At 41.7% G+C, this 26,637-nt stretch overlaps 1 protein-coding gene across 1 annotated transcript in view; it reads right to left on the reverse strand.

Moving 5' to 3' along the window:
* The window catches only part of CFAP54 (cilia and flagella associated 54), a 219,965-nt gene that overhangs the window by 140,270 nt on the left and 53,058 nt on the right, over nt 1–26,637 (reverse strand). Inside the window, exons 14-24 of the mRNA XM_015416272.1 lie at nt 23,834–23,984; nt 14,781–14,848; nt 13,564–13,686; nt 12,649–12,681; nt 12,025–12,175; nt 9,449–9,551; nt 9,114–9,291; nt 7,602–7,772; nt 6,656–6,748; nt 3,124–3,309; nt 694–836 (exon numbers count right to left, since the gene is read on the reverse strand). Of these exons, the coding sequence (XP_015271758.1) occupies nt 694–836; nt 3,124–3,309; nt 6,656–6,748; nt 7,602–7,772; nt 9,114–9,291; nt 9,449–9,551; nt 12,025–12,175; nt 12,649–12,681; nt 13,564–13,686; nt 14,781–14,848; nt 23,834–23,984 (1,400 nt within the window). The remainder of the gene's footprint in view (nt 1–693; nt 837–3,123; nt 3,310–6,655; nt 6,749–7,601; nt 7,773–9,113; nt 9,292–9,448; nt 9,552–12,024; nt 12,176–12,648; nt 12,682–13,563; nt 13,687–14,780; nt 14,849–23,833; nt 23,985–26,637) is intronic.

A 26,637-nucleotide genomic window follows, 5' to 3' on the forward strand; every position in this document is an offset into this window, starting at 1 on the left:
CAGGGATTTAAACCTGCTTTTCCTATATCCAAAGCCAACAATATTTACTGCATCACATTGTCTCTCTCGTAGGATGTCTCATTTAAAAAGCTAAACACTCATTTAGAATGTTTACTGTCTCTGTAATTGGAGTATGTCACAACCGCAACAACAGAGACATTGTTTTGGATACTTAGGTGGTAAAAAACTGGTTACTACAATGGATCTGATGTATCAAACTAGCTAGTACTATGGTACCACATAACCTTTGAGATGGTACCTAAGTATCCCTGAGTCTTGCTCCTCCACAAACTTTATCTACATCCATTTCTATACCTAGTGAAGAGAGCTGTTGGCAGTGTAGCAGTGTTGACAAGGACTGTGATGCCAGCTAAGGACTCACTGCTATGCTGCAGATTGTGGTTACACTAAAAGGCCCTCTTTCCACCTGACCCTGAAGGTTCATTTGGCATCACAAAAACTCATAAAGTCACTCCATAGCTTTCAACTTAGATGGTACAGGGAAATAACATTACAAAAAGATACAATCAATGAAATAAGAATACTATGCTGACTTTATTATCCTAAAAATAGTTAATTTCCTTGATCACTTCTAGAATGTTGTCATATAGCCTACATACATATGATACAGTCTCTGTACTTAAAGAGGCCTATAACTCTATTCATAATTTTAAAACCCTCTCTGCTGGTTACCTGTACTGAGATATGGTCAAACTGCTGCTTATAGAAACAATTTCAGCATCAGCAACAGGAGAATGAGGTGCTGAAACAAAATAATCCCATAGGGGCTGAAATGCCTTTTTGGATAATGTATAGTTCTCAATCTGAAAAGCACACTAAAAGAAAATAACACGTTATGATATTTTGTTCTGTGGATATTTGTAGTTGCATTAACCAAAATTAAAGTTAGTCATTAAACCATCAACAAAAATAATCAGTACTTCTTTGGTTATATGTAAATGAAAGGGAATACATCCTATAAAGTACCATCTCTCAGCCTTGAAGGTGGACTCCCCTACCAACTTGAGGAAACACAGTTTTGTATGTCTTACTGATTTCAAAGAGGCTTCATAATCCTGCTGGAATGCAGGAATGGGAATAGGATGATTATGTGAGATAAGAAATCCCACATGCTAGTGGAAAAAATACATCAAGTTGTCAGTGTGAGGATGGAAGAGAGAAGCAAGAGATCACACAAATTAATGTAGGAACCAGGAACAGCTAGAAACAGAGTGAGGAAAAGCAGGAACTGAAAAACTTTAGAATAACAGGTAAAAGGAATATACCGTGTTTCCCTGAAAATAAGACACTGTCTTATATTTATTTTTTCTCAAGAAGACACACTAGGGCTTATACCACAAATGCATAGAAATCCTGCTAGGGCTTATTTTTGGGGTAGGGCTTATTTTCGGGGTAGGGCTTATTTTCGGGAAAACAGGGTAGAAGCTTTGGCAGATATATCCACTGAAGTCTGTTAAGAAATGAGATTGATATTTGCGTTATGAACTATATTTGCTGCTACACACACTATGGACTGTGCACACACACACACATAAGCTCAGATAGCTGTACAAGTCACTTGTTGTGATGCTACACATAGAGGGTGCCTGCATAAGCCTTAACATATGAATGAGGTTTCAGCTACACAGCTACCAGCCTGGTGAGGAAGCACACATCTCCATTGTTGTCAGCAAAACAACAACTTGAGAAGAAGCAGCCCCCATTGCTGAATTGTCTGTAGTCATGCACTCCACATCTCTGCTTTATTTCTACATTGGCATTTCCTGCCAGATGGACCTTTGATGACCAGAGGAATGGCCAAGCTTCATCTGCACTTCAAGGGAGCATCCTGACGCCAAGTTTTCACACTTGCCCAGATGCCATCCTTTGAGTTAGGTCTTAGGTTACAATACTGTCCAACCCTCTAGGTAGCCACCCCTCACTACACGCAACCAATGGGATTGTTTTGGGGACAGACTAATAGGTAGGTGGGTCAAGAGGTTGGCACAGTTGCCACCCACCCAAAAGACCACCTATAAAAGGTAAGGACCATTCACCTGGCCCTTGCTAGCTAGCAACCCCTGCAACAACCCCTGTCTGCTTTTTACTCCCTTTTTGTCCAGCTTGCTATCCCCAAACCCTTGCCTCTACTTTGATCTCTTGATCTGCAGTCAAGAGACCCACATGTGCTGACTGGTTCTGGTCGTGTGTTAACTTCCCTAGAGTTCTATTTCTTCCCATCCATTCTTCATTGGAACGAACAAGCTTCAGGACAGATAAGTATCACCCACCATCACCCCCACCTGCTAATGCAAACGTGCTTATTTTAATTCTGTATTTCTAAGGAGCTTGATTGAATGTGTGAGCGCATCAGTATTGTTTGTATGTGCTTTATATTCTTAAGTAAAAGACAGTTATTTTAACAACACCAGCCTCGACTCCTTCTCTGGTAACCCTTTGGTGGGAACAGGACCTTGGTATAGTTGGCAAGCACCCAGTTTAAAATTTGCCAATTGCTGTAGATAAAGCAATTCGGCTAACAAGTCTTCATAGTGGGAAACATGGACAATCTTCTAAGTTTTTGAAGAAAGCATCATTTTATGAAAAGAAATATCATCAGAAGATAAAAACTTAAAATCTATATCTGCATATGGATGTCTGAAGACTACACATATGAACTCAGTGCAAGCAGTCAACAAAATGTGCTGAAGGAAGGCGTGCTACAGCAGCCAAGGGGAATCAGGCTACATCGCCTCTTGTCTATTCTTCTGCTCACAGCTTGCATCAGTGGAGAAGACAGAGAGGCAATTTTGCTGATTTCCCCTTGGAGCTGAAGCAGACTGTCCAGTGAACTGTTTTGCTTACAAGGCTCCTCAGAGAGGGGTTCTGAGGCAAATGGCAGGCTGCTTGGGCAAGGGGAAGGTGGGGAAAGATCTGTTCTGTAAGATCCTTCTGTGACCCCTTCTACTGGATCCAATCCTCCATTCTGTTTCTTACTTTTTAACAATGTTTGTATTCCCAAAATGCCAGGAGGAGAGATGGGACAACAGTAATACTGCAAATCAAGAAAAATTATAAATAAAATTAAAAATGCAACACAGCTCGCTGAAAAACCATTACTACCTGAATCAGGTATGCTCTGGCGGTAGCAGCAGAAAGAGGTGGGTATGCAAGAACTGGCTTTGTTGTTTCCCCAATGCCATTACCAATGAGTTTTCCATCTGAGGAATACGCTGCAACTGCAAATACGTACATTTCATTGGGTTCTAAATCTTTTACTTCTAAGACACAGTTTTCATGAGCTTGTACCTGTTAATACAGAATAACTTTGTTTTTTAAAAAAGGAAGAAACATTCCATTCCATTTATTAAAAGGTTCATCTGTACAGTTCATGGGCTTTTGGACAAGACAAAATTTTGTACAAAGAGTTTAAAATAAAGTATGGTAGAACCAAACATCCTATCTAAATAATTTAAAACTAACAAAATCAAGTGATTAAAACAAATCTGAATTAGTCAAAAATAATCAAAGAAAATTAAATTCCAGAATAGTAATGTAAATAGGAGCCACAGATACAATACAGTCAATATACTAGAAGTGCTGACACTACAGTAAACAATGATGCAGTAAAAACCTTGCTAATTGACATCTGTGGGAAATGGGGGTTTCTGGTTAACCAAATATGCCCAATTGGCAAAGCTTTTCTCTGGCAGCAAGAGGCTTGTGGGTGGTGACCATAACAGGGACTTGGCCAGGACCTGCAGCCCACTGCAGCTACACCTCCTTAGCACTGCTGCTGCAGTTTCAGTACAACATCTGCCTGAGTCACTTGTGCACCTATTTTTTTATTGCCTCAGGACCTCTAATTCTGCAAATAGAAGAAAGGAAATGTCCACCTAATTAGTATGCCTATACCTTCCATTATATCAGTGTGTGAAATTTGAGGATGTGGACAGGATTCTTGGAAGCCTGAGACCTACCACCTGCTTGTACAACCCTTGCCCCTCTTGGCTACTGCTGGAAGCAGGGGTTGGCAGACTGGGTCTGGGAGACAGTAGATGCCTCCCTGAGAAATGGGGTGGTCTCTCCTGCCTTGTGGCCACTCTTAAAGAAACCTACTCTGGACCCAGGAGAGTTGAATAACTACCATCCAGTCTCAATGTACCATTCTTGAGCAAGGTGATTGAGTGGTGGTTGGCCAACTTCAAAGATTTCTGAACGAATTGTATAGATCCATTCAAATCTGGTTTCAAATCTGGTTTCAGGCCTGGCTTTGGGACTGAAACAGCCTTGGTCAACCTGCTGGATAACATGCACTAGGAGATGGACAAGGGGAGTGCAACCTTGTTAATTCTCTAGGACTTTTCAACATCTTTCAATACCATGGTATTCTTCTGGATTGTCTTACAGGACTGGGATGCACTGTTCTGAAGTGGTTATGGTCCTATCTCAAGGGTAGGTTTCAAAATGGTGCTGGGAGACTACTCCTCTGTTCCAATTTGCTCCCTATATTTTTCAACATCTATTTAAAACTGCTGGGAGAGGTCATCCAGAGAATTGGGCTGAGGTGCCATCAATATACAAATGACAGTCAGTCCTCTCTCTCACTACCAGCAGAAACTGTGGAAACCAAGAACAGGTGCCTGGAAGCAGTTTTGGAATGAATAAGTGTAAGGTGATGCAAATTGGGACAAAAATCCCAACTTCTAGTACAGGCTAATGGTGACTGAAGTTGCTGAGCCTGAGAGGGGAAAAGATCTTGGGATCATAGTGGATAGCTCAATGAAAGTGTCAATCCAATGTGCTGCAGCGGTGAAAAAGGCAAACTCTGTGTTAGGGAAGGGATTGGTCACTGTATCTCCAAAAGGACATTGCAGAGCTGGAAAAAGTACAGAGGAGGGCAATCAAGATGATTAGGGGGTTGGAGCACCTTCCCTATGAGGAAATGCTGAAGAGTATGGGGCTTTCCAGTTTAGGAAAGAGACAATTAAGGGGGAGATGATAGAGGTTCATAAAATTATGCATGGGGTGGAGACAAAGAGACATTTTTCTCCCTCTCCCAAAATACTAGAACTTGAGGGCATCCAATGAAACTGATGGGCGGTAGGTTCAGGAGGGACAAAAGGAAATCCTACTTTACACAGAGAGTGATTAAAATGTGGAATTCACCAACAGAGGATGTAGTGATGGCCACAGGAATAAACAGCTTTAAAAGAGAATTAGATAGATTCGTGGAGGATAAGTATCAGTGGCTTATAGCCATGGTGACTGAGGGGAACCCTCCACATAGATTCATGGAGGATAAATCTATCAGTGGCTAATAGCCATGGTGACTGAGGGGAACCCTCCATATTCAGAGGCACTAAGCCTCTGAATCCCGGAGCCAGGAAGCAACATCAGAGGAAGGCCTTGGCCTCTGTGCCCTGTTGTTGGTCATCCAGAGAATCTCGTTGGCCACTGTGTGAGACCGGACATTGAACTAGATGGATCATTGGTTTTCTTATGTTCTTATGAATGAGGGCTAACAAGCTGAAAATCCTGACAAAAAAGAGGTGGAACTGGTGGGGGGAAGCTCTCACCCAGAACATGGGTTATCCCCTGTTCTGCATGGGGTTGCACTCTCCCAAAAGGAGCAGGTTCATAGCTTAGGAGTGCTCCTGGACCTAGACCTCCTGTTGAATAAACAGGTGGCAGTGGGTACCAGAGTGCCTTAGGTGAGCCAACTGCAGTACTTCCTGGCCAGAAAAGATTTTGTCACTGTGGTGCATGTCCTAGTAATATCAAAATTAGATTACAGAAATGAGCTTTATGTGGGGCTACCCTTAAAGACTGTCTGGAAGCTACAGCTGGGAGAGAATTCAGCAGCCAGAGTATTGACTGGAGTGGGTTGTAGGGACCATATAATTACATATAATTTTGTTCTGTCTACACTGGCTTCCAAGTTGCTTCCAGGCTCAATGCACAGTGCTGGTGTTGACTATTAAAGCCCTGTACAGCCTGGGAGCAATGTATCTTAAGGACCACCTTCTCCCGAATAAACCTACCAGTAAACTCTGGTCATCTTCGGAGGACCTACTTAGGTTCCCCCACCATCTGAAGCTAGACAGGTGGTAACCCAAAAAAGGGCCTTCTTGGTTAGCCCCCAAAACTTTGGAACTTCCTCCACAGGAAGATTTTTCTGTCTCCCTCTACTGGTGTCTTTCACCAGCAGGGCAGGCTTTTTTGTTTTGTCTGGCATACTCCCAATAATGGTTACTGGCCATCCTCCTAGAGTTTGTGAGTTTTTAATTGAATAATTTTATCATTTTAACGGTATTTTTAATTGTTTAGATAATTTAATTTTTTTACGTTCCCTACCTTGCAGATCTCTCACTGCTGTAAGTAATGTGTTGTTGAGAATAACCTATTTCATTCTGAGAGAGACAATGTTCCATAGTGCTTTCAGGGTCTGTCACAGAGCCAACACTCAGATTCAGACTATGAACCACAGTAGCAACATAAAAATAAAGACACTCCAGTCTCAAATGCACCTTTATGAACATATAAAATGTTACATTTCAGATGGGACCCTTCCCACACATGCTACCTCTGTGTGGCTCTGAAAGAGGCATATAAAATAGGCCAACTCAAAGACAGGAACTGTAAGAGATCTTACCAGTTCTGCAGTGTTCTTAAGACTGTAGTTATTTAACCGGACTTTTGGTATGCTTCCTTGTGCTACACATCCAAAAACAGCATACCACGAAACCTTTTTAAAATAAAAAGCTATTGAAATACTTGGATATTCATAATAAAATTACTTCAGAAACTAAACTAAACTAAACTAAAAGTATAGTGATTCTGAAAACAGTTTCCTAGTAATTTACAATTTAATTATTTAATAAGTAGACTGGTCCTATAACGTGGAAATCTGGAGATACTCTTCTTGAGTATGTTTAGGATTGCAGGTTCAATCATTAAGTAGCTCCAAGTGTGCTGCACTAATACAACAATTAAACAATTAAAGCCATTCCTGTCAAGTTCACATGCTGAAGACTTTGGGGTATTCACACACCACAGAAATATAACAATAGTATATTTCAGTATCAGGCGAATTATTTTAAAAAGTACTAATTTTAATAGAAAAAGAATAAATTTATAGTTGAAAGAGGTATGTCAAAACTAATATGTGTTGCACTGACCTTCCAGCTAAATATTCTATGCATTTATATTTCAAGAGAATTCTAAAACAAAATGAAATAATCACAGATTTGTTTTTAAACAATAGGTACCACAGTGGATAATTTTCTGTATCATCATGTATCAAAACATTTTCAAACGTTTAAAAGAACATTAAAAGGATAAAATTGAGCACATTGCACCACCCTGTGGTGAGTAGCCTACATGTGTGTACAAAAATACTTCATTGTCAAACAATAAATATAAAAAATTTAATTAGCTGATGAAAACTTGCAGACTGAACAAAAACAGTACTAAAGAAAAAAGTGAAACATACTCTCAATAACCAAGGAAAATATAATACTACTAAAATATTCTCAATTGACAAGACAAACCAAGCTGTCCCAATTGGGATAATTCACCCCAGTGGTGAAAATAATTACCTTCACATCTGAAGTAAATGGAGCGGGTTTAAATGACACGGAACTGTAAGATCTGGAAAGCAATACAGGAGGAGGTGGAACTTTGCTTTTCACAGTAGCTGCAAGTTGCTGGAGACTAGTACATAATGCATTTTGTTCTGCTTCTGCCTTCTGGATTAAAACAAATGCTTCCTGTGATTTAAAATTAAAGCCAAAGAAAAATGTTATTTGGCTTATCTATACATCAAATACATAAAGAAAGAAGTATACAAGTAGCAAAAAAAAGATCCTATGAACAGTAGCAAAAAAAAGATCCCTTTAAAGTTTAAAGAGACCACATAAGACTGCCCAAAACAGCAGAACGATGGTGAGCAAGCTGCTCTCCACTGCTCAGCTTTTTTTGGGGGGGGGGCTTTTTGCAAACCCTGTTTAAAGAGACTGCAGTCCCTTTCAACCCACCATGGTTCGGCCATGAACTGAACTGCATTTTCCCAGTTCATGCCAATTCCTACTATTATATATGACCTGGGAAATCTACAGCTCTACAATTTCAGGAGCAGAGGGGGCTACAGCAGGAGCAAAAGGGGAGAATTTCCATTCACTGGATCTAGCCCATCAAAATGTCTGCAATGGGATCTGGACCATTAATACAATAATGGGATGATACAAACTTTCACCTGCTTTAAAGTTTATATTTAAATATGGGGTATCAATGGAAAATAAAAACAGTGATGCCAATAATGGATAGCAAAAGATATAATTAAGGGTAGTAAATTTCTGTGTATTCTGAATGATTCACCTCAAGCACTCTAAAGGAACATGTATAAACTATTTCATGAAGAAACAGGTGGTATAGTATGTTTCTAATATTCCCCTGAGGGGACAAAACAATTTTATTTCAACGTCTGAGGATCCGACATCTTTGATTAAACCTTTGGATGTTCACTACTTGAGTAACTGTTACAGCCTGAGAGAAATGGAATCACCCTCTTTTTTTTTCCGGGGGGGGGGGGGGACTTGCTTTTTTATTTTCCCACATTCAAAAAAACTAACAGACCTGCTGCTACAGTTATTTTTGAACATTTATAATGCCAGCAGTATCCTCAGAGATTTCATTTTATGGAATGATCTTTCAATAAAAAGTTATGTGTGTGAAACGTACGCAGACAGAGAGTGATTTCAGCTTAGCGTACTTTATTAGGTGTAGAACAAGACAACTTTAGCCGGCTCGCAGGCCGGCTTATATCCCCCGTGAATCCACCACCCAAAACACCCCCCCCCACTTCCCAGTAGATCCAAACTAGTCGCTGAGAGTCCCACAGGCTCTCAGCCTGGAGCCTAGCCCTCTGATTGGTGCGGGCTAGGATCCGTATCGTCCATTGTCTGTTGGAGCGAAGCTCGATGCTTGTACTTGACCGCGTGGTGCCCAAGCTGACCATGCAGTCAGGTCCTGATACATTAGAGTGTGATAATTAAATATTAAAAAGAAAACTGCACTGTATTAGGATGTTCATTAATTTTCAATATAATTACCTCAAGAAGCTGTTTTGGGGAAGAACTGGCTAATTCTGCTGGAAGCAAAAGTACAGCCTTCTGCATCAGGAAAAGAGCTCTGGACAATTTATTCTTTTTTATTTTATTCATTACATCTTGTTCTGTGAAACAATGTTTAAAGCGAGGTAATAAATTTTCCTTGTGCAAAATGTGGTAACTCCGTAAGATATTTTACAAGTATATGTTAATGTACATTACCTGCTAAACATTTGAACTTGTTCACTTCTTTCATAGGGGAATTTAATGTAATGCTTTTATCATATTGGGTGTCTAGAGGAAAGGGAGTATTAGTTTGTATCACACATGCTATTTACTTAAGACAATGTAATGCATAAACTTCAATGTAAGTCCTGCATCCATGCTCCCACTGCAACACTAGTACTACTTTCATTTCATCTGAATCATTCATTGGAATGTCTAAAATTGAAGCATGCACTGAAGTACATAAAATTTCATCCATCTTTTATGCCATTCTGGATAATTCCATATCTTTCATAACAAACATAACTATTATGGTACAAGTGTTGCTAAATAGGAATGGGCACGAACTGACTGATGAACTAAAGTTCATCATGAATTTTGGCCAGTTCATAGTTTGGAAAGAGTTGTTTGTGAAATGAAGAACCACCATGAACTTCCATGAATTTTGATGCAGTTCTTGGCAGTTCGCGAAGAGCAGAAAAACAGCTGGGCTTCAGGGAGCTCCCTGCCACTCAGCTGTTTGGTTTAAATGGCTCTGAGACATTTAAACCCTGCTTTCTGCTCTCTGCGAAAAGCCAAGGGGAGCAGAAAGCAGGGGTTTAAACTTTAAATGGCTTGCAAACTGGTTCAGTTTGTGAACCGGCATATCAGTTCATGGTTCGGTTCATGGTTCAGACACAAACCATGAACTGAACCGTTAAAACTAAACCAGCGCTGCTGATCCTTCTTGATCTTTCGGCAGCGTTCAATATAATTGACCATGAGGTGTTAACCCACCGCCTCGCCAATACCGGGATATGGGGGCTTGCCTTGCAGTGGCTGACCTCCTTTCTTCAAGGTCGGGGACAGAGGGTGGCGCTTGGGAGGGAGTTATCCCAGCAGGACCCACTAGAATGTGGTATGCCGCAGGGAGCAATTCTCTCCCGCATGTTGTTTAACATCTATATGCGCCCCGTCACCCAGATTATCTGGAGGTATGGGCTGGGTTGTCACCAGTATGTGGATGACACCCAGCTCTATCTTCTGATGGACAGCCACCCGGACACAGCCCCAGGAGATCTGGATGAGGCGTTACAAGCCGTGGCTGGATGGTTGCGACAGAGCCGACTGAAGTTAAATCCAACTAAGACAGAGGTCCTGCACCTGAGTTGCAGGGGATTGAGTCAGGGAATCAGGCTCCCAACCTTCAATGGGGCCCCACTGGTGCCAACATCGAGGGTGAAGAGCCTGGGTGTGTTCCTGGATGCCTCCCTCTGGATGGAGGGCCAGTTCACCGCCACTGCCAGGTCTGCCTTTTTCCGTCTGAGACAGATCAGGTAGTTGGCCCCATATTTTGACCCCCGGGACCTAGCTACAATGACTCATGCAATGGTCGCTTCCAAACTGGATTATTGTAACACTCTCTAAGTGTGGCTGCCCTTGACTCTGCTCTGGAAATTGCAGCTAGTGCAAAACACGGCAGCACAGGTGTTGATGGTGCAGGCTCACATCCACCTGTGCGGGTTCACATCCACCCAGTGCTGTGTGAACTGCACTGGCTGCCTATTGAATTCCAGATCGGTTTCAAGGTGCTGGTGCTTACCTTTAAAGCCCTATGTGGCCAGGGGCCAGCATACCTTCGAGACCATCTCTTCCCATATGAACCCCGTAGGACATTGAGGTTCACCAACCAACATCTCCTGGCAGTCCCCGGCCCCAGGGATGTCCATCTAGCCTTGACCAGTGCCAGGGCTTTTTCAGCCCTGGCCCCTGCCTGGTGGAATGAGCTCCCATATGAGATCAGGGCCCTGTGGGATTTATTACAGTACAGAGCCTGCAAGACGGAGCTCTTCCGCTGGGCTTTTGGTTGAGGCGGCAGGTGTCCCTCCCTTTTTCCTGGCCAACCCCCCACAAGTGGCCTGGTTCAAATTTGACATCAGGGCACCATTGTTATACTCAAATATGACTGACACCTGAATAGGCTATTTTACATGGTAGTTGTGATTTTATGATCTGTGATTTTATGTTGTTTTAATTTGTCTAACTTGATGTAAACCACCCTGAGCCTGCTTGCGGAGAGGGCGGTATATAAATCAAATAAATAAATAATAAAACACATTCCGTGCCCATCCCTATTGCTAAATCAGAGTTTCCCACTTGTAACGTGTGGATAACACAACCATATCTTTAAACACCCAGATACTACCATCTGGGATCCCTGATTAAGCTGAGGCTCCTCCAAAACACATTGTAATTTATCAGTCTGCTGTACACTGTTCTGGGTGACAATTATTTTCAAAAAAAATTAAGGAATTAGAAAAGCTTATAAAACTATATGTCATTCATCATTACTGATTCAAATGTACTATTCAATATATGCCTGACACTCATGAAACTGCATTACACACAGTATAAGACCAACGAATACTCTACCTAGAACAAATATCCTTATTTTCCTCCAAATTTGGAGGAACACGTATATTCATATTAGGGTAATTTATCTCCTGCCTTTGTGCTCAGAAACAGCAAATGCACACAATAAAAGTAATAATTTAGTTTAAGTCATCTGGATGAAACCCAATATAAGAACAATAATGTGCAATATTTTATGACTTATAATCACAAGGATAGAAGGTACTTTTGGATGAGATCTTATTTCCAAAAATAACAGTAAATTACATCAATCTGTGGCTATTCATCTTGTTCTTACCTTGTGCCAAGTTAAATAGTTTAATAGCTACTCGATGCTGAGCCAGAATAAGTTCAAGATGTAAATCCATAATAAAATTGTTTCCTATCATTGATTTCTGGGCAGCTTCATTTTCTGGAGACCCATTCAAATTTTGCTTATTTAAAGTCAGCTGATAAAAAGGAATTAATAAAACTCACTCTTGAATATTTATATTATACAATCCCTTGAGGTATAAGTTTTAAAAATTGTTTTACAGACCACAATATAAATATTTATACCACAAATATATCAGAGACTGAACAATATATACATGACACTTATTCTTGTAATAACAAGACAATTAAAAGAAAATTAATGAATATTGTTTTAAACATTTCAAGCCTGTTCCAAATTTCCAGTTATTTATGAAGAAATTCCTGCTTTTGTTCCATTCCTCAAAACAAAAAAGTAAGGTTCACAATGTCCCACGTTCTCCTATTCTTTGTTAGGAAGACTTTCTGTTTTCTACTTATAATCAACTCAACTCTTGCCTTTAGTGAATATAGTGGTGGTGGAAAATGCTGTCAAGGCACAGCTGACTTATAGCAACTACATAGGGTTTTCAAGACAAGAGATGTTAAGAGATGGTTTCCCATTGCCTACCTCTGTGTAGCGACCCTGGACCTTCTTGATGGTCTAACAAAGGACGAAAAAGGGAAAGACAAACTTAACCCAAAATATACCAACAATGTTAAAAGGGTCAGGCTAACTTCAAAATAAATATTATCATATACACACAAACATATTATTTACGGTGTACACAGTGGCAAAGATTAAAACAGTCTGAAGAGCAGACTAAATAGAATATCAACATGAGCTTTACATAAGTTGTAGTCATTTTACATTCAGAGTTGATGAGCGATGAATATATCAAATGACCAATAGGACCATATGCATTTTGGTCTCTAGGGCCTTCCGCAGTGGTCAGTAATACTATTATAAAGAGACTCACATCCAGAAGTTAATATATATAAACTGAAGCCAAGTGTTGCTTTCAGTTATGTTAATCTCCACCTGCAGCCTGAAGTGATATAGCTTAAATGCAAGTTTATCGCATCTTTCATTTGTGACAATGAGTCCAGAGTCTCTGTGTTTGCCTCAATAGCTTTTCACCACAGATACATTAGACTGCATGGGTGCTTGCTTATCTACTACAAGACTGCAAGAAAGTACCCAAAGAGACCCAAAGACACAGTCACTTTATCATATTTAACACTGTTATGTAAATCAAGAGTTTTTCTCCACGCCTGAGGTACACAATTAAACAAAGGAAAATATGGCAGTTTATTAAAAAGAATGGCAGCTCATTATTTGTTTAAAGCCCTACTAAATGAAAATGTAGGAGAGATTATTCCACCCCCTTCCTCCTTGTCAGTACAACCCCTCAAAACTACATGGCTATTGGTCTGGGGCCCACAACCCTGGAAATCAACTTTGCAGGTGTCAGAAAGGATTCCTGTGGGGAAGGAATGCTCTTGATTCAACTCTATGCCTAGAGTACCATTTTACAGTCCTTACCCTTTTGCAGCAGTTATCCAACACCAATGTCCCAGCAGGTAAAACTGAGCGAGCATGTGTCATTGCATTAACTGCTTTATCCAGACACTCATAAGCTAAAAGCAGCTGTTCTGAAGGGCATCTCTGAAATGAATCCACACATTAGGACCAGCTATGACAACTAAAATGTATACAGAAGTAATTTTGAATGTAAGACTCAAAAATCACTAAAATGTAGATGGGCAAAATGAAATCCATGAAGTACGTCTGGGCTGTCAAACTCATGTTTTGCTACTGTTGGGGAAACCTGAAACTTCAGCCCAGATTTCAGAATGGGGAAGCACTGATTCAGAGCAATTCAAGTATGGTTTCTCAGAGGCAGCTGACGGTGTGAAGAGCTGATAAAAAGACTCAAGATAACCAACTAAGCAGGGAGAAAGTAATGACAATATCCCTTCTTTGGGCTAGAGTTCAAAAACCAGAGAGTAGTAATTTGCAGCCCAGCATCAGACCACACTTCCTGATTCATAGCAACCTTTAATAGTTCATATTGCAGTCACAGATTGCTTCCAAATTTATCAGAAATGTGCTTACATGTTAAACAGTACTACATAATCATTACAGGTATTTAAAATTTGCATACGCAAGGCTGTTATTGCTGACCCAACAGTCAAGCAAATAATACATACCTTGCTCTCACCCTTATTTAATTTGTCCTTGTTTCACAACACACTTGGGCTAAATATGGACCTAAATATACATAGAGATGGTCCACTCAATACATGGATTTTTGAATGCTGTAGAAGTTAGGAACTGTATATTTCTCAGCCTCTGGAACAGCCAGTTTGGTGTAATGGTTAAGTGTGCGGACTCTAATCTGGGAGAACCGGGTTTGATTCCCCACTCCTCCACTTGCACCTGCTGATGTGACCTTGGGTCAGTCACAAGCTCTGGCACAGCTGTTCCTGAAAGAGCAGTTTGTGTCAGAGTTCTCTCAGTCCCACCCACCTCACAGGGTGTCTGTTGTGGGGAGGGGAAGGGAAAGGAGTTTGTAAGCCGTTCTGAGACTCCAAGTGAAGGGCGGGGTATAAATCCAATCTCTTCTTCTTCTTCTTTGTTTTCTATAATATAACAACTAAAATAGTGACAGCTTATGCTACCATCTCAGGTTCCCAACTGTGTTTACTATATTCAAACTTACATCTATTGTTATTCAAGTGCCAAACTGAAAACTATACCTGCATCAATGAAGGCATATCTCCAATAAAGAATTCTGATAGTGGTACAGAGTCCATTTTCTCTCTTACTACAGAAGGAAAACACACGTAATTAAGGAAGCCCTGTGCTAAATATATCACATTACTATTAACCACCAATGCAGTGATAACTGAAGACTCTAGTAATGATGGAAGTCCTCTGTTTCATTATCTGATTTCCATAACTATATATCATTCCTAGACTCTGAAACAGTAGCTTAATGCATGCAAATTAAAAAGTATTTTTATTTATTTTTCTCCCATGCTACAGAACTTAAAGCAGCATATCAATATAAGAGCCACAAAGCTCTAAGCACTCAGCAGTAAGACAAAATGAACAGAAACCAGCCACAAACCCCCATTTGCAAACATACTACTTAGACAGCTTCATTCAAGAATTCCACCTTACAGATGCACCTAGAACAAGCAGACTTCAGCAGAGGACAAAGTACTACAAATCACTGCATGACCCTATACTACCTCACAACATAACATATAAAGGGTTCCACTAAATTGCTGCGTTTGATACTCCTGACAGAGACAGAGCTTGAGTTTGGCGTAAGCTGGTACATACCAATATAGACAAATGCCTCCTTTTTTTCCTACAGGAACTCCAAAGCAACACAACCACTAAAGTAAGAATGGGCATTTCTGGCTCTCTAACAGAGGACATCCCAATAAGCAGAGAAGTTAAACAGGGATGTGTCTTAGCCCCCTTAGTTTTTAATCTGTTTCTGAATAACATCATCAAGAGAGTTTACCTCACCTTCACTTGGCTCCAAGAAAATTTCCCCTTTTGTATGCAAATAACATGGTTTTACTGTCACTTATTCGAGTAAGGCTTAGGAGGCTGCTGTTCAAACTTAGTGACTTCTGTAAAGAAGTATCCCTAAGTATTAACTATGCCAAGACAAACATGATGGTCTTTGGGGAAAAGCCCCGCAAATTCTAGTGGTCCATTGACAGTATTCCTGTTGATCAATGTAGGAACGTCAAGCATCTCGGAGTTATGTTTTGTGAAACATTCTCCTAGAAGACCCACTTGGAAATCCTAAAACTCACAGCTCTTCATACACTGGGGGCCATTCTAAAATTCTATCACAACAAAGGAGGCTTTTTGTTTGATCCTGCCCTAAAACTGTACCAGAGTAGGGCCAATGAGTAAAATAAATGAGTAAAAATTTTGGGCTGGAACAATATACTAATCAAAAAACAGGGGAGTATTCAAAATCTTTTTTAAAAAAAAATCCTAGTTCTGCCTAAGAGTGCTCCAGTTGCCACAATGTGGGCCTTCCTTCAGTAGGGGCTCAGGTATATGCTGCTTTAATTATTTTTTGGTGTAAACAGATGAAAGCTCAGCCTGCCATAAAGGCCAGCCTCCCATCTCTCAAAGCAATGTTTCACCCTTATCCAGAAGAATAAGGGTCACTAGATAAAACAGTATTCTTAATCGATATTCTTTTCTAGTTAACTCCCAGAGGGTTCCCTAGGTTAGCACCAAACCACATGAATGGGTACACACATTTGATGTCTTGATGGACTGGGATACAACAATAGATTTCAGAGGAGGCTATGGAGTAGATTGAGTGGCATAAAATCTGCCACCTTAGTGGACTCTCCCTTGTCTGAACACGTGAACAGCACCCTCTGACCCTCCAGCTTCAACCAGGAAGGAAGGAAGAGGTGTGCCCCCCCCCTTTTTGCTTGCTACTGGGACTGGCAGCAGTGCATCGTCCCTTTTTGACACCTGCCCCTTTTTGTTGTTGTTCAGTCGCACAGTCGAGTCCGACTCTTCGCGACCCCATGGACAATCTCCCGCCAGGCTCTCCTGTCTTCCGCCGTCCTCCGAAGTTGGCTCAATTTCATGTTCGTTGCATCGCTGACACTGTCTAACCATCTCATCCTTTGCCGTCCCCGTCTTCTTTGACCTTCAATCTTTCCCAGCATCAGGGTCTTTTCCAGTGAGTGCTCCCTTCTCATTTGGTGGCCAAAGTATTTGAGCTTCAGTTTCATTATCTGGCCTTCCAGGGAACAGTCAGGGTTGATTTCTTTGAGGATTGACTGATTTGTTCTTCTTGCAGTCCAAGGGACTCTCAAGAGTCTTCTCCAGCACCATAGTTCAAAAGAATCTATTCTTCGGCGCTCGGCCTTCCTTATAGTCCAACTCTCACAGCCATACATGACTACTGGGAATACCATTGCTTTGACCATGCGGACTTTTGTTGGCAGGGTGATGTCTCTACTTTTTATCATGCTGTTTAGGTTCGCCATCGCTTTCCTCCCAAGGAGCAGGCGTCTTTTAATTTCATGGCTGCATTCACAGTCTGCGGTGATCTGGGATCCCAGGAACGTGAAGTCTGTCACTACTTCCACGACTTCCCCTTCTATTTGCCAAGGAGTGATGGGGCCGGATGCCATGATCTTAGTTTTTTTGATGTTGAGCTTCAAGCCCACTTTTGCGCTCTCCTCTTTTACTCTGAGCAAGAGGCTCTTTAGATCCTTTTCACTTTCAGCCATTAGAGTGGTATCATCTGCATATCTGAGGTTGTTGATCTTTTCCCCAGCAATCTTAATTCCCGCTTGTGATTCATCCAGGCCAGCATTTCGCATGATGTACTCTGCATATATATTAAATAAGCAAGGCGACAATATACATCCTTGTCGTACTCCTTTTCCTATGCTGAACCAATCAGTTGTTCCATATCCGGTTCTAACTGTCGCTTCTTGGCCCTTATACAGGTTTCTCAAGAGACATGTGAGGTGGTCTGGTACTCCCATCTCTTTAAGGACCTGCCATAGTTTGTTGTGATCCACACAGTCAAAAGCTTTAGCATAGTCAATGAAGCAGAAGTAGATATTTTTCTGGTACTCTCTTGCTTTCTCCATAATCCAGCGAATGTTGGCAATTTGATCTCTAGTTCCTCTACCTCTTCGAAACCCAGCTTGTACTTCTGGTAGTTCTCTATCCACGTACTGTTGAAGCCTAGCTTGTAGGATCTTGAGCATGACCTTGCTAGCGTGTGATATGAGTGCAATTGTGCGATAGTTTGAACATTCCTTGGCGTTGCCCTTCTTTGGGATTGGAATGTATACTGATCTTTTCCAATCCTGTGGCCACTGTTGCGTTTTCCAAATTTGCTGGCAAATGGAGTGCAGCACTTTAACAGCATCATCTTCTAAGACTTTGAATAGCTCAGCTGGAATACCATCACCTCCACTAGCTTTGTTGTTAGCAATGCTTTCTAAGGCCCATTTAACTTCACATTCCAGGATGTCTGGCTCGAGGTCAGTGATTATACCGTCGTGGTTGTCAAGGACATCGAGGTCTTTCTTGTATAGTTCTTCTGTGTATTCTTGCCATCTTTTCCTAATCTCTTCTGCTTCTGTTAGGTCCCTACCGTTTTTGTCCTTTATCATGGCCAGCTTTGCATGGAACGCTCCCTTGATTTCTCCAACTTTCTTGAAGAGATCTCTAGTCCTTCCCATTCTATTGTTTTCTTCTATTACTTTGCACTGTTCATTCAGGAAGGCCTCCTTATCTCTCCTTGCTGTTCTCTGGAAATCTGCGTTCAGTTGGGTAAATCTTTCCTTTTCGCCTTTGCCTTTCGCTTTCCTTCTTTCCTCTGCTATTTGTAAAGCCTCATCAGAAAGCCACTTTGCTTTCTTACATTTCTTTTTCTTTGGGATGGTGGTGATTGCTGCCTCCTGTACGATGTCACGAACCTCTGTCCATAGTTCTTCAGGCACTCTATCTATCAAATCCAGACCCTTGAATCTATTCTTCACCTCTACTGTATATTCATCAGGGATGTGATCTAGGTCAAACCTGAATGGCCTCATGGTTTTCCCGATTTTCTTCAGTTTAAGTCTGAATTTTGCAATGAGTAGCTCATGATCTGAACCACAGTCAGCTCCAGGTCTTGTTTTTACTGACTGGATAGAGCTTCTCCATCTTTGACTGCAAATTATATAGTCAATCTGATTTCGGTGTTGCCCATCTGGTGATGTCCATGTGTAGAGTCGCCTCTTAGGTTGTTGGAAAAGGGTGTTCGCTATGACCAGTGTGTTCTCTTGACAAAACTCTGTTAACCTTTGCCCTGCTTCATTTTGCTTTCCAAGGCCAAACTTGTCTGTTATTCCAGTTACCTTTTGACTTCCTACTTTAGCATTCCAGTCCCCTATGATGATGAGGACATCATTTTTTGGTGTTAGTTCTAGGAGGTGTTGTAGGTCTTCATAGAACCGGTCTACTTCAGCCTCTTCTGCATCAGTGGTTGGGGCATACACTTGAATTACTGTGATGTTGAATGGTTTGCCTTGGAATCGGACAGAAATCATTCTGTCATTTTTGAGATTGTATCCCAGTACTGCCTTTTGCACTCTCTTGTTGACTATAAAGGCCACACCATTTTTTCTACGAGATTCCTGGCCACAGTAGTAGATATAATGGTCTTCTGAGTTAAATTCGCCCATTCCTGTCCACTTTAGTTCACTGATTCCTAGGATATCGATGTTCAGTCTTGCCATCTCATTTTTGACCACGTCAAGCTTACCTTGATTCATAGATCTTACATTCCAGGTTCCTATGTAGTATTGTTCTTTGCAGCATTGGACTTTCCTTTCACCATCAGACACATCCACAACTGAGGGTCCTTTCGGCTTTGGCCCAGCCGCTTCACTCTTTCTGGGGTTACTTGTACTTGCCCTCTGCTCTTCCTCAGTAGCATATTGGACACCTTCCGACCTGAGGGGCTCATCTTCCGGCGTCATATCTTTTAGCCTTTTGATACTGTCCATGGGGTTTTCTTGGCAAAAATACTGGAGTGGGTTGCCATTTCCTTCTCCAGGTGGATCACGCTTGGTCTGAGTTCTCTGCTGTGGCCTGTCCGTCTTGGGTGGCCCTTCACGGCATAGCCCACAGCTTCATTGAACTGCGCAAGCCCCCTCGCCACGACAAGGCAGTGATCCATGAGGGATCACAATAACAACAAAGCCTATTACTTAACTACCATTACGTTTTACAACCTAAGATCAGCCTTTACAGTCATTCGCTTTCAAACCATGCAATCTGTCATGTTAACAGGACCCATGAAAACAGGTTGTTCAGCATATTTATGTCTATGGTATGGTAGGGGCTGAGGATCTTCCTCACCACATGCTGCATTGTCCTCCATATTGGGAACCCAGACATAAATTTCTTGCAGCCAGCTTAGCCAATCTGACTGTATGCCCAGTTTAGGAGCGTATAATATTCCTTCTTGTAGATGAAAGACCAAATACATGGCAGCCCTACATGTTCTGGCTGCCAAGAAAATACATGCAAAAGTGGTGTCTGAAACTTCAAAATTAGAATTTTGTAATCTGTTTTAATTGTGTGGCATTTTGATGATTGTTTTTATTCTATGTTTAATTATGCCAACTTCGTAATGGCCTTGGCCACACACAATAAACATTTACTTTACCTTCTGCTTTGACAGATGGTCAAAGGTTGACGTAACTGTAATGCCAGTTTAGCTGTACACAAGTTTTGAAACAGACCCAGAGAATCATTCCACCTTTCCACCTGCTCCACCAGAAGGAGACACTGCAAGGTGTCTCCTCCATCACCCTGTCTAGGACCAAATGCCATTTGAGTCCTCCCCCAAGCTATTTCCATCACCAATGAGTTTATCTGGTCATTATTGAACAGTTACAAAAGTTACCTGCCTGAATTTGTTTTCCAGTTCCATTTTTGTCCTCTTTTCCTTTTATATCATACTAGCCTGATACCCGTGCTTCACTACAGTATTTAAGTTCCGTAAAGCCAGTTATAATACCAATGATGTGAAGTCTGAAATGTGACATTGTTGTAGGAATTCTAGTGGAGAAGATTGTAGTGTAAAAAATGAAGTGAGACATACGTACTTTTTCCCCCTCTACCGAAGGACTTCTCTGTCAACCACATTGGTGGTTCTGCCCTCAGGTGCTAGGATCACCAGGCTGCTTGATGAGCTCACTCTGGAGCAGGCAACATATAACTGTCCATTTAAGAAGCAGTCATCTGTTAAGTCAATTCCTGCCACCTTCCATGAAAGTGATGGCCTTTCCACTTGTGTTCCTGGATTGTTTTGCTCATATGGAGACTGTGTTGTTCTGAGCACCTCAGAGTGATCTTGCTGGTACTTGGCCTGCGCAGTTCAGTGACCCACAGGAGTACTATGTAAGAATGTCTTTGCCAGATTCCTAAGTTGCCTCCTCCTGGCAGCTGCCTGTCCAGTGTAGGAGGGGGAGAGGGGAGGAGTATTAGAAGCCACTGTGAAGGCAGGGCCAGCAGGATCACTAAGGCAAGCTCCCTCGTGGATTTCAGCACCTGCACCCGCTGCTCCTCACAGACAACTGCCTGTTAGGTGTAGGAGGTGGGGGGAGTGTGTTGGAAGCCATCAGAAAGGCTGGGCCAGCAGCATCGCTAAGGTGATCCTGCTAGGGCAGCATCCCTGATGGATTAAAGTACTCTGGCCATGTTCCTACACCTGATAGACACCCGCCTGTCTGGTGTTGGGGGGGATTGTATTTAAAGGCATCAGGGAGGCTGGGCCAGCAGCAGGGCTAAGGCAATTCTGCTGAGCAAACCTTCCAGGCGGCTGTAAGCATCCCACCTCCTCTCCTACACTTGACAGGCAGCTGCCTGTAGGAGGGGGAGGGGGAGGAATATTAGAAGCTACTGTGGAAGCAGGGCCAGCAGGATCACCAAGGCGTTACTGCTGGGACAGGCTCCCTCGTGGCTTTAAGCACCCTGCAACCGCAGCTGCACCTGTTAGGTGTAGGAGGTATGGGGAGTGTGTTGGAAGCCATCAAAGAGGCTGAGCCAGCAGCATTACTGCATCTCACAGGTGGTTGCTGGCCATTCCTGATTTCTTCAACTGTCATTAGCTGTCTGCAGACTCCTATAGCTGTTGGCTTTTTTAACCTCAGAACACTGAGCTCTGCAGCTGACCAATCAGAGAGTAGAGAGTGCAAGGAGGCAGCAGCCTGGCAGCTGCATAGGAATCAATGCGGGGAGCACATTTTATCCCTTTTGACCCCCTTGGGGGGTCGAATTTCTAAAAATCCCTTCTTAATGAGCGCTCTCCCCGAATTTGGTGTTTCTAGGTCCTGCGGTTTGGCCTTGGCATTGATTTTATGGTGAGGGGACTTTCTTATATATATATATACATACATACATACATACATACACACACATATATATGTATATATGTGTGTGTGTGTGTATATATATATATATACACACACACACACACATATATATATATATGGTATTATTTTGAATTGTAAACTACCTTCCATGTAATGACAGAAAGGTGAGAAGTGTATAAAATACTGTAACAATAGGAAGAATGGGAAAGAAGAGAAAAACTATTCCCCCACACACTTGCTTAATTACTTCTGGGTCAGAAGCAGCCAGAAGAACAAAACGAGGTCCTGTTTTTCACCACCCTTTCTCCATGTCCTCAGAGGTAGAAAACTAACAGGAAGATTTCTCCAGCAAGTGGTTCTTCACCTCAGAACCCTTGTTAAGATAACAGTGCATAAATTATGTAAACACACTGACCAAAACAGGTGTCACACACATCTGGATCTAGAGAAAATGGAAGAACTTTACTAAGAAAGCAGAAAATCCAAGAAGAAGGTTAGGCTAGAGGAGAGGGTCTTAGATGGAAATAAATGAAATGCTAATGCAGTAAAGAAAAAAATGGAATACTAAGGCAGCTAGCTAAACTTTTTCCTAGATTGTTAGTTTGGATAATGTTTAAAATCTATTGGACCACAGCTTCTGCACCCATAATCCTGGGTGGATACTCAGGGCAGTCCTTTTGCATGGTCCATGTGCAGGAGTTTTTGTGATGTGGGATGTTAAGACGGCTGGCAAAGCTTACATTTCTCAGATGTGACTGGGTGAGAAGGTAGATATGGGCAGTGGGTATTTTCCCACTTAAGTAGGGAAATAGCCAGTTGTCAGTGACCAGTTTGAGGAAGAAGATGGTGGAGATTTTGACATGTCCCCATTACATAAATGGCTGGAAGTTGAGAGACTTCCAGGATGAGTTAAGAATATCTGAGAAATATATTCCACGAAAGAAGATGTTTACAAAGTGAGGAGAATATGCAAAAAATGAGAGAAATTATTGGAAGTATATAATGGGATCACCATGATAAATTAATGAGGGAAACATAGAATACATAACACTACTCCTTAGTGCTGCAAAAACCCTTATAGCCTTAAACTGGAAATTATCAAAGACCCCTACCTTGGCACAATGGAGAACAAAGGTGTGGGACATAGCAATATCTGACAAGTTAGCAATACAATTGTTAGCACTAGACAATCTAAACTATATGAATAATTTTATGGAGAAATGGTTTGGGTTTTTTGAATATGTAACTGCATGTCAACCCCAGCTATACAGTTTACCTCAGAAGTATAAGGACTTTGCATTTTATTGACCGGCTGATCTGTAAGGACAATATCCAAATCAGCTGTGATGAGAACAGATATATCTTCTTGTTTTCATTTATTACTACTTGACATTATGAATGTATAAGAAGTTCTTTTTAGACTGTCCTATGTTTATTCATAATTTATTTAGTGTCCTATTTTATATCATGTGTATTTGTATCAACCAAAGTTGTTTGTTAGATTGAAAGCGTCATTTTGGTGTTCTGTGTTCTTTATATTTATGAAAAATTAATTAAAAAGTTAATTGCAAAAAAATAATTACTTAATGAGGAAAACTCATTATCATTATTATATCATTAAGTATTATATTCCAAAAAGCCACTGCTTTCCATGAAGACAGATAATGTTTAAGTACAAAGAAACAGAAGGAACACCATGCTGTCGAACACAATAAAATGAATATTGCCATACTGGCTTATTGTTTGTTTTCTACAAGTTAACTGCAAAGAATATATAATGAATTTTCATTAACACTTTCTTCTACTGTCATGAAAATATAACTCAGTATCATCTACAAGCAACTGTCTTCTTAAACAGATACCTGATAGGTTTTCAGATTTGAGTGTGTAGTCGGCTGTATTCTCCATCACTTCAGTAAAACGTAAGGCAACTTCAGCCATCACCACAGCATTAGCATCTCCAAAATTAATCATGTGAATTACTTCATTAATAATATAAAGTATATGAACCCACTAAAGAGAAAAGAAAGTCATTTTGAATATGTTTTATCACACACATATATGTGCAAAGATTATGAACAATCTGCTTGCCAAATAACATAAAAATAATTTGCAGGGAAAGATTCCATGCTTCACTGCATAATTTAATAAGTGAATATCATGATAAAATGTGGCTTATAAGTTACGATTTGATCAAACCCCAGGTTTATTGTAAAGTCCAAATGTAAAAAAGCCAACACAGCAAATGAGTTGGTTGGCATCAAACCAGTATTTTAATAGGAAGCTTTACATCTGGTTGGTTAACTATGGTTTGTTGTAATTTTTGAATTCAAAGTTTACTGAATAGTGATGTTCTTCACAGCTGTCTGAACACACAGTTGGCAGGGCGGGGAGGATGCCCTCCTTTCTGGGAGGTGAGAAAGAGGAAAGATAAACCAAGGCTTACACACAATGCAGGGTTTGTCAGTTAACATCTGGTAAACTAACCTTAATTGCACAAACAAACTTTTTGTAACATGAGAATGAAGCTTTTGACAGGGAATTGGGACAAACATATAAGAATGGAAAAGAAAGCTTACACTGCCATTGAGTCCACAAAGTTAAAGGCAAACGTGAGGAACAAGAGGTCTCAGCCAATGGGGTAGGGAATCTGTGCACAGGGTGCTGAGGGAAATCTCTTGTCTACACAATACACCTGAGTGAAAGGAGCTGCTTGCCAATATATTTTGCCAATCTAAAACAAACTCTTGTGGTATAACTCACTCAGCTCACCATAGACTGACAAGTCAGAGTGGATCACATGTATTTCAAAAAGTTACTCATTGGATACAGCAGATGAGATTCCCATAAATCCTGAAAATACCCTCTTCAGGAATCTCACATTCCACCAACAATGTAATCTTCAGTATCCAGGAGCCCCAAATTACTCACACAAACCTGCTACACCAGTCACAGGGGATGAGGATCCCCTCATCTATACTGTGCCATCCAAGACACTAGTCAATACCCATTTCACCAAGGTCTCTGCTATAGCTGCACTGCAAACAAATTCACATCCACAAAGATGCAAAGTGTTCAACTGACTACACAGGCATTGGCCCTGTAAAAAGTTACAGTCACACATGCATGTGTAACATTCATTTGGCAAGACTGTTACTATTGCCATTGAGAAGGCAGAGTATTAATGAATATTTTATAACTACGGATGGACACAAACTGGTTCATGAAAAACAGGTTGCTTACCTGTAACTGGTGACCTTCGAGTGGTCATCTGTGCATTCACACCCATGGGATTCAGTGCGCATGCGCTGGATCGATCGGCATTGTAGCAAGCTCTTAACGGATTTTCGCGCCCAGACCTCGGGCATGCGCAGGAACCCCACCACGCATGCCCAGAGGGGTGGGCGCGGACATCCCACCAGTTCCTTCGAACTGCTGCGAATCAACCCCTATGTAAAATTTAGAAGCTGACAGCAGCAGGGAAGGTGGGCGGGTGGTGTGAATGCACAGATGACCACTCGAAGGTCACCAGTTACAGGTAAGCAACCTGTTTATCCTTCGACATGGTCTCTGTGCTTCACACCCATGGGAGATTAGTGAGCAGTGGCCTACCTGGAGGAGGGTGCTGGCAGGTCCTTACTGTGTAGTCGAAGATAAATGTGATGTCCCATGTTGGCACTAGAGTTCTTTCGGACGTCTAGGGCATAGTGCCTTATGAATGTGTTAGGCGTAGCCCACGTAGCAGCTCTGCAAATGTCCATTAAGGGAACTCCCTGGAGGAAGGCAGTTGAGGCTGCAACAGCTGTGGTTGAATGAGCCCTGATAGGGCCAGGCAAAGGCTGCTTGGCGATAAGGTAGCAGAGGTGGATGAGACCTGCAATCCATCTTGATAGGCACTGAGCCGTGATGCGAGTGCCCAACCTTTCTGGCGCATAGGAGATGAAAAGTTGAGAGTCACGTCTTGTTGAACGGGTTCTATTTAAGTAGAACAGGAGCGCACGCTTCGTGTCCAAGGTGTGTAACAGCCTCTCCTCTGGGGATGTTGGAGCCGGGAAGAAATCTGGGAGGAAGACCTCTGCCTGTAGGTGGAATTCTGACACTACCTTTGGCAAGAACAAGATGTCAGGTACAAGGCGGACACCGTCTGGCAGAAAAGACAAGTAAGGAGTGTCATGTCTGAAAGCCAGTATTTCTCCAACTCGCCTTGCTGAAGTGACAGCGACCAGAAAGGCTGTTTTCCAGGATAGGAATTTTATGTCGGAAGTTGCGAGCGGCTCAAAAGGTTTCCTGGTGAGTTGGCGAAGGACCAGGGGAAGGTCCCAGAGTACAACAGGAGTTTTGATGGGAGGGTAAAGGTGCAACAGTCCCTTCAAAAAACGTTTTGAAAATGGATGCGAGAACAGTGTGAATCCCTCAACTTGAACATGGTAGGCCGAAAGTGCGACCAAATAAACCTTTAAAGAGGAGTGAGAAAGTCCCGAGTCAGCGAGAGACAGAAGGAATTGAAAAACTTCCTCGAGACCTGCGGAGGTGGCTCAAGGGGCATCGTCACCCAAGGTGGAACAGAATTTCTGCCACTTGTATAGGTACAATCTTTGCATAGTGGGCTTTCTGAAATTTAGCAAAACATTTGCTGCGCGGGCAGAAAAGCTGTTGACGCTACTCT

Source organism: Gekko japonicus, unplaced genomic scaffold (assembly GCF_001447785.1).
Source record: "Gekko japonicus isolate JY-2015 unplaced genomic scaffold, Gekko_japonicus_V1.1 scaffold648, whole genome shotgun sequence".
NCBI lineage: Eukaryota > Metazoa > Chordata > Lepidosauria > Squamata > Gekkonidae > Gekko > Gekko japonicus.